The 8,940-nt window shown below is 40.8% G+C and overlaps 1 protein-coding gene across 11 annotated transcripts in view; it reads left to right on the forward strand.

The window, feature by feature from the left end:
- Window positions 1–3,617, forward strand: part of Egfr (epidermal growth factor receptor) — an 87,535-nt gene extending 83,918 nt beyond the window's left edge. For all 11 annotated transcript variants that reach the window (XM_046613201.2, XM_069133793.1, XM_069133791.1 and 8 more), the window contains 2 exons: window positions 1,130–1,309; window positions 1,437–3,617. In XM_046613201.2, coding sequence (XP_046469157.1) covers window positions 1,130–1,309; window positions 1,437–1,753 — 497 coding nt within the window. In that variant the 3' untranslated portion in view covers window positions 1,754–3,617. The remainder of the gene's footprint in view (window positions 1–1,129; window positions 1,310–1,436) is intronic.
- Window positions 3,618–8,940: the final 5,323 nt, after the last annotated feature.

Consider the following 8,940-nt stretch of genomic DNA (forward strand, 5'->3'; position numbering starts at 1 on the left):
GTGTGATTTCGCTGAGAATTTTGGGAAGAACGCTATTTTTTTTTTTTTCATTCCCTGGGGGGGTCGGCCGTGAGTGTGAAACTCAGTTTCCGGGTCTGGAAGGGTTGCCGAACGGCCGCCATCTTGAAATTAAGGGTGTGATTAGTTTTTCAATTTACCTCCATAACCGTGAGGCTGACAATAATTTTGTAGAGAGCTTTTTTGTAGTTGATACAATTATCCATAACTTTTTCCTATAAACTTTTTGCGCTAATGTTGATAATAAACAAATTATAAACCAAAACCGATGAAAAATTAGGGAATAGAAAACTTTGAGGCAAGATTATTAATTAACTTGAAATCTGACAATAAAAATGATTCTTACCTTTTTTATAGAGCATTTTGTTATGAAAAATTTAATCTATTATTTTTTTCTTTGCTTCGTTGTTATTGATTCTTATTGTAATTAAATTCTATTATTTCTTCTTCATTTAATTTAAACGGAATACATCCGAATTCCTTTCTTCTTTTATTTGTTCCTGAAAGTAAATAATAATAATCTGAAGTTTAGAAATTTATAAAAATATAAAAGTCGTATGATTATTAAATTCTTAATTATTTGTAATCGAGAAAAAGAATTCGAAATGATTCCTAATTATTAACATTCAGTCAATTCAAATTAATTAAGTAAAAAATAATTTACCTCAACGTTATATGATTAATTCCAATAATCCGCAAGCAATGGATACCTTTTAAAACTAAAAACAGAACGAATAAACTTTCGAGAGACGAAAGTTTTTTTTCTACAAAACATCAACTACAAAAAAGCTCTTTACAAAATTTTTGTCAGCCTCACGGTTACGGAGGTAAATTGAAAAAACTAATCACATCCTTAATTTCAAGATGGCGGCCGTTCGGCAACCCTTCCAGACCCGGAAACTGAGTTTGACACTCATGGACGACCCCCCCCCCCCCTCCCCCCAGGGAATGAAAAAAAAAAATAGCGTTCTTCCCAAAGGTCTCACGAGCCTATTTTTTGAGCACGCTTTGACCGGACTAATAATGGACTGGGCTTACACGTCTATTTGTAACATGCGGGTATTTCGCGAGGATATACCATTAATAAAACATGATTGCTTGGGCGTTGTAGAATGCGACGTAACGGACGACTGCTTTAAGTCGGAGGTCGGCACGATACACCAACAAGCTAGAATTGGAAATTTGAAGTTGGACCTGCCCCTGGACGAAGATGACTACCTCATGCCCTCGCCCCAGATGCCAGCAAGCACGATACAATACATGGATCTGATCGGTGATTCGAAACCTACCGGTAAGCACCGTAGCGTGGCACGCTCTACCCGTTGATGAAATACAAATGCTAATTATTGCCAAGCCTCCACCGGGGGTAGACGATAAAATCGCAGACTGCCAATATTTTAGAATTTTTTCTTTTGCAGAGTCAGAGTCGAAGCATATGAACAATGGATATCGAAAGTACCCGGAATTCTTAACAATCCCCGGGAAAACGTCGGTTGACAATCCGGAGTATATCATGTCGCAGGACGACGCGGCGTTGAGCCCGCAGACGTTGGGGATTCCCGCGACCGCGGATCTCGTCAAGACGGAGACGACAAACGGTACCGCCTTTGGCTCTCAGGTCAGGCAAAGGAGTACGGAAGAGGAATCGGATCACGAGTATTACAACGACTTCGATCGGCTTGAGCGCGAGCTCCAGCCTTTGAAACCGCTTAGAAAGAACGAAACGACAGTATGATATTTATCATCCCAACTGACACTGGTATATGTATATCTATGTGACATCGTTGCAGCGGGGGCGGCGAGGAGCCGTCATATGAACGTTGATCATCTGGTAAAAATTATACAGGATTATTTATTGAATACTTGCCAGCCGACCAATGAATGAGAGAGACGGCCGCTTGCGTCGGCTTCTGGTATAATTCGCTGTGGTAGCGGACGCACTTGTGGCCAGTAATCAATACAAAAACCGTGTATTTTTTCTCGTCTTCATTGGAACAGACCCCTGCCATAGACGCAGAAATGATTTGGGATATCGTGCTTCAATTACGTCTGCTGTTTCGGGAATGTTTGCGTGGATGTGATAGCATTTAGCCACCTCACAGTCTCCGTTACACACACGTTAGACGGCGCGCTAATGTATACCTACCTACCAATTACCTAGCTGATGAAGGGGTGAGAAAATGTTGTGCCTTGAATCAAAGAGATGCCACGTGTACTTAGACAGGTTCGACGAAGATAGGATGACATAACATAGTAATATTAAGTGCTCCATCCAATCGCAGTGGTAATCAGGATGAACAACGAATCGATAACTATAGATTGGCCGATACGAAACAAGCGCACCGGATTTAGCAAGACATGATATCGTCTACCGAGACTTTCCCCATTACAATGGACTTGCAGTGCAAAAAACTATTCTTAATGTGCCATTCATTATCGGTGGCTTGTAAATAACTATAATGATAATAATTTAGAGTAATTGATAGAAGTAATTATCCCACAATTCAATCATCTAATTCCATGTAGATATATATGCGCGCGCGCGTGTGTGTGTATGTGTGTACACACACACACACACGCACACGCACACGCACACACTATAGAGCTATCTATCTATGCAAATTCTGTCCTACTCTGTCACACGTGTACCAGGTACCTACATCGGTAACTGCAACATCTAACGAAAATTTTACAGAACGGCCAACCTTTGTTTGAGTATGATGCGAAGGCGCAATTTCAAATTCGATCTACCATATACAACGGATGAAAATTTGTTGAATGGTATTGAAAATCGACATTTCCACGAGTTATTCAGGCGAATAAGGTTCACATGTAGGACAAGAGTTTTTGTAGAAAACATTGAAACCCGAACATTAGTCATGGACGCGGTCTCCGCTACATATTACCGATTCATATCTAAACCGAGTTGACCCTGTGTAGCAGAGGACATGAACGAGGCAACGATTAATTCCTCGTTTCGTCAAATTACGAGTGACGCATTGTACCCAATTATTGAGTCGCATCCTTCGTGCGCTCCTTGACAATGAATCGTATGGCCCGTCACCGACTGTGATAGGAAATGTCTTCTTATTATGGAGATATTTGAATTTAGTATCTTAATATAGTGCAAACGTACTGCTCGAAGCGAAACAAAGCGAACAAAATTAACCCAACATAACATTCAGACGAGCGCGACGCAGTCGAATTTTCGTCAATTTTTACTTACTCTTTAAGGTATGTGTCTTTAGCATTTAGAAAACTTCGCCGGTGAATCATAGATCCTCCGGAAATCCGGCCATATCTGCCACGGAACATATTCATTATACACGAGTCACTACGATATTTCGCCGTATCTCGGCTTTGTGCCGTCATAATAACAAACCAATAAAATTGGGAGTATCCGAGTTTCATAAAGTTGAAATTTTTTATGCAATTGTAAATAGATATTTTAGTATTAAGGAAAACTCCACGGATGTAGAAAAAAAGTACTTGAATTATCTTTGGCGCAGACTTGGCGTCGTTTACATAGTCTACTATAGTTGTAGAGTAGGATTGTGCCATTTTGTACAGGAATAATAAAAATTGATATCCAGAACAAAGTACGATTATATTTAAACGTTTACAGCTACTTTTATAAGGAATTTGGCTGGCGCTGTACCGTCGAACTAAACTACGAGTAAGCTAATTTTTCTCGCTCTAATATGGATATGATTCTTTCATACCATCAAAAATAAACGACTGAGCCGTTCTGAATGGCTAAAATAATGTAAATCACATTAATAGCCACATATAGATGTTTCAACGTGTGCACATGTCAACAAGTCTCACACACAAGTCGTAAATGTGTCTCGCGACGAATTTCAAATATATATACAATTATATATACTCAAAGGCACACGAAAACAGAACAATTTCGAATACAGGTGATGAGAGAAATTAATGACACTGTAGTCAGGGCGGCTAGGTGGTCCAGTGGAGTAAGTCTCCGGTAAAGCATCTCTAGATACCAGGTCGGTTCCTGGCTCCGTCGTTAATTTTTCAACTCACTTGAAAATTTTCGAAATTGTACTCTTTCTAAACTGCGAGTGTGGGAATAATTTTCCAAAGTACAATCTGAAGCTTTTACACCCATATATACATGTACAGTACATGTGTCGTCAATATGCCGTTTAGGTCGGACATTTGATTCACATTATGTATTTCCTGTAAAAATCGATCCCGATGCTGGGTATAATGGTGTAATAATATTGGTTGGATCTCGCGATGTACCACTCTGGCACGGATGCCTTCGGAGTAATTCCGGACAACTGACTTTGATTTGACTTGATGAAATGGCACAGGTGTTGGATGGTATCGTAAAGGTATGCGAAGGTTTCGAGATAGAGGATCCTTGGTTTCAGAGTTACGGCGACGTAACTCAAGCGAAATGATTTGTGAGTTCGTAAGCCAATAAAAATTGTCATTGAGAATGTTGAAACAGTGGAGTCGACGTAAATGAAACGGGGAATTGACTTATACGAGGAATTTCCATGCCACTGACCGACAGCCTTACTAAATCAGGTACGGAGTTCTTGCTCAGTATAGATATGAAGCATCAAAGTTTCATACTTCACGAAGCATTGCTCATGATCCAACTGGCCGTACCTCCAGAACTCGGGGTGAGCCGTCCGTAAGTGAAATATATTACTGTCATGCCGTGGAACCCCTCCAATTTTTGTCTAAATCAGCTGTCAATTATTCATGCGATCTCCCTGCAGTGGGGTGAAATGTCGAAAATACTTGAATAGTGATTCTTGTTGTGGCATCCGGAGTATTAAATGAGACTATTTGAAGTAAAAATGTTAAATTTTTGAAACAATGCTACTTCTGAAGCATCGATAAAAAGAGTATCTCTAAATAAATTTCAACAAACGTCTTTCGGAATTCATAATGAATTCAATGAAAAATCTTACACGTACAATCATAGATCGGTATATTTATAAATTAGATGCACATGATGAATGACGTGGTTTTTAGAAACTGAATATCCAGCTCTCGTAAAATATGTAACAAAATCTGTGGTAATTTATCATACGCTGTCGTATTCTGTCATAGCTGCGGTTGTGAATCCGAAGCTAAGCGTATCTAGGATGTAGTGAAATTGACAACTTTGATAGGAATCGATTCGTGAACAATCGTTGATAAGTACTAACTTCACATCGTTATTCTACCGTCATTACCATCGATGGTCCTACAGCGGTAGATTCTATCTAATCAGCCTGCAGCCTGCAACCGTTCGTTTTGTATACATTCATCATCGGCAAAGATTGCGTATCACAGAAGAGAAAACCATGATATGCGAGTACTATCCGCAATAGTTCTTACATACTGCTTCGGCTGCGTCATTCTGGACAATTTTGACAATGAATTCCCGCGCAGGCCACCAGTCAGGGACGGCAAGATCATCGTCGAAGGTTCAGAAAGTCAAGTTATATCTTCGACAAAGCTTCCACGTGGGATTTCAACCGAGAGTGGCGGTACGAGAGAAAGGTTTGTACTAGCTCTAAAGCATCATTCCAAGAAATGCATCCGCACATCTCTTAAGCTACTCAAAACTTGTCATTCATACCAACAGTTATAACCGTCAGACTGGAACAAGCCAAACTGGAGAAAAGATTGCTCAAGCTATGTTGACGGATACCCACGGTGTAGGCCAAAACCTTGCATGTCATCGACACATACCTACCAGTTCTTCAAAAACTCGAGAACTAGCTTTTACTTATCTGCTACCCAAGAGATCTGCATCTATCAGGGCCCGAACGCGAAAAAAGCGTACACCGGTTCGCTGTTTCTAAATACGGATATTTCGTTGGACGAGAAACATAAAAATGACAAGAATACAGAAATTGCTAGACATGACTTTTTACAAGCTTTCAATGTACAATGTGTGGCCTTGAAATTGAATAGGTGAATGGGAGGCAGATTTCTACGTGGCAGCATCATCAAAGAGGTACACGGTCTCTTTTCCGTATTATTCCGCAACACCACGTACGCAAGAAACGAAGGACACCGCTCCACTTACGCCGTAACCTTGCTGAGAGGAACTTTATAAACACAGGCTCCGTCTCGCACGAGCGGCAGACGGCTTGCGAGAGATGCACAACGACTGAAACTGCACTTTATCACAGAACGCGGGTGAAAAAAGGCAATAACGATTCACCACCTTTGAACAACGACCGTTTCGCACGGAGAAATGATCGTATGTACAATGCATAATTTCACCATCACCTGTAGTATTTTGAGCACCGACCCGCGTTACTTGGCACGTCCTTTCAGACTATAAATTAGTCAGACGGCAGGGAGCTTAAGTTGCGATTGATCTTAAATTACATTTTCGGCTATGACTGGATATTCGTTGCAGCGGAATACGAGGAGGATACCCATGTAGACAAGGAAGAGACGGAGAATGACATGAGCGACTGGGACGAATGGACCGAATGGAGCGAATGCAGTACGAGTTGTGGCTGCGGGCGCCAAGTTCGATGGCGTCACTGTATCGGAAAGGAGTGTATGGCCGGTCTTAAGAAGGCCCAAATAAGGACGTGTCATCTCAGGGACTGCAATAGCAAGAGTTTGTTGACTTGGCTTGGAATCAAAGCCTAAGTCAAATTAGAGCTCGGAGAATTATATTCGGATATTTGTACATTTATTGCCGATTACATTTGCGAATCGATGAACCGCATGGAATCGAATACTTCATTCACTTTTCACAGCATAGGCATTGCGATGAAAATTATCGCACGTGTTCAGCTGGTACCACAAAGTTGCAAATTTCATTGCACGTCTCTGTGGCATTTTGTAACATTTCATTGACTTGAATGACGTTTCAAGCACTTTTTTATACGATAATCAATCGGCTTACTAACCAAACCAAGTGCGAGCCTTCCGTACTCCTTATAATCGTATCACATGGGTTGAGTGTCACAGTCGTCTACACAACTTCGCCAGATGTAAATGTATCGCGGAATAATCGGGACATCCTTCTATTAGCAGCTTTATCTTCTGCCGCTACTCTTCAGACAGATGAGAATGCGCAAACTGTACTAGCGAAGGATGTTACTGACTCATGATCAGTTATAGCAACGTTTGTTGAAGCTCCGGTCGAAGTGGTAGGGCCGAGAGTATTAGAATTGCAGATGGACGAAAAGGTTAAGAAGAAGAGGGGGAGAGCGAAAATGGAATTGGGATCGCAGTTGACCTAAAGAACATCCGATCTGCACATGCTTGCATGCTTAAAGACGACGATCGAGATGAAGGAGATGATTCTGTGACAGGCAGAGTTCGAGCTATGGACGACCTCTTTGAAGATGTCGGGGATGTCCTGGGGAAGCGAAATATACATGATAGGTAAGCCTCTAAGAATAATTGAGTTTTACCGCGTGGGCATGGAATAATCCTGAAATTCTTATCCGATCTTCGATAAGTTGATGGCTAACATAGGTCTGATACTTTTTTTTTTTTTTTTTTTTACCAGAATCAAAGGTCACAGACGAGGAGATGGAATAAACAATTATAACAATTTGGATGAGAACAGCGGTACACCGAGAGAAGCCATACGCGACTCCCTTACAGAATTTCCATTTTGGGAGAGAACGGGGAATACGACAACCACAAGTCCATTGAATCGAAAATTATAGACGATTCCAAAGAAACAAACGATGACTACGAGAATGACTTTGACCGCGACGATGACGAGGACGGAGACGACGGTGACGACGGCGATGGCAGCAGCAACAACGACGACAGAGGTGACATCGATGATAGCGACGTCCGTAAAATAGACGTGCGAAATGGTATACACCGGATGATTGGGTCAACGTGTGTATCTATAATTTATACCATGTGTATAACAATTTCCCCGCCAGCACGATTCTCGGACTCTTGGTGATTTGGAAACGCGAATAGATATGTTTTAATAGAACAATTTCAAACACGGGAAAATTTGACAGGGATTTTCATTAATTTTTAGGGCTTGCATGCCCAATTAGCTTTCAAGCGCGAGACTGAGATACACGCGTTTTTGTTATTGCATGATTATTAGCGTACTTTATTTTGATTGTTATACTTTACGGTATGACGAGACATGCTGAATTGGGTCTGTACGAAAAACTTTATCATGCGTGCAAGTAGAAAATCCAGAAATAATTAAGCTCTATTTTTGCTTGGTTTAGCAAAAATTTATGCAAATACAGCAGATTAAATCATATGACGTCATCGCGTGTCAATTAGGAGCATTCTTATCGGAACGATTCAGTCAACTCTCACAGCTCATTGTCAGTGGAACCAGATGGGCAATCGAAATAACATTTTAGTTCTGTACCACCACGAAAATTTAACTTTGGACGTTCATCTGCTCACGCTGACTGGCGAAATTCACCGTATCTGTCGAGTATATTACAAAATCAATGAAATTCAATTAGTTGTAACAGCTGCAATTATCTTTCTTTGGTAAGAAGAAAAAATGTGGCCCGATTGTTCTATATTTACGGAGATATGAAAACGTAAAAAAAAAAAAAATCTGCAAAGACCCAATTGGGCGCTTCCTTTCCGTTGTCATCGATCACAAACGATCGATACGTACGCTTGACATACCTTCCCAACTGAAGTGCCGAATATTCAGAGTGGGGCATTTAAAGTGCGACAGAGCAATAGTGGTCAAACTATTGATGATACTCGACAAAGTTTCAGATGAAAGTTACATTGTTCGAGAAGGCCGACATACTGGACCATCTTATTTCTTTTTCAGCGGACGCGCTGAAGCTACGTCAAGGTCAACGCCACTTTTTTAAATGGAACAATATATTTTTTTTTTCTACAACATTATTACTGACTTTGAGGCAAATTCAGTGATCTACGAAACAAGGGCACTCTAGTCACGCGAAG

This window comes from Neodiprion pinetum, chromosome 2 (assembly GCF_021155775.2).
Source record: "Neodiprion pinetum isolate iyNeoPine1 chromosome 2, iyNeoPine1.2, whole genome shotgun sequence".
Classification (NCBI taxonomy): domain Eukaryota; kingdom Metazoa; phylum Arthropoda; class Insecta; order Hymenoptera; family Diprionidae; genus Neodiprion; species Neodiprion pinetum.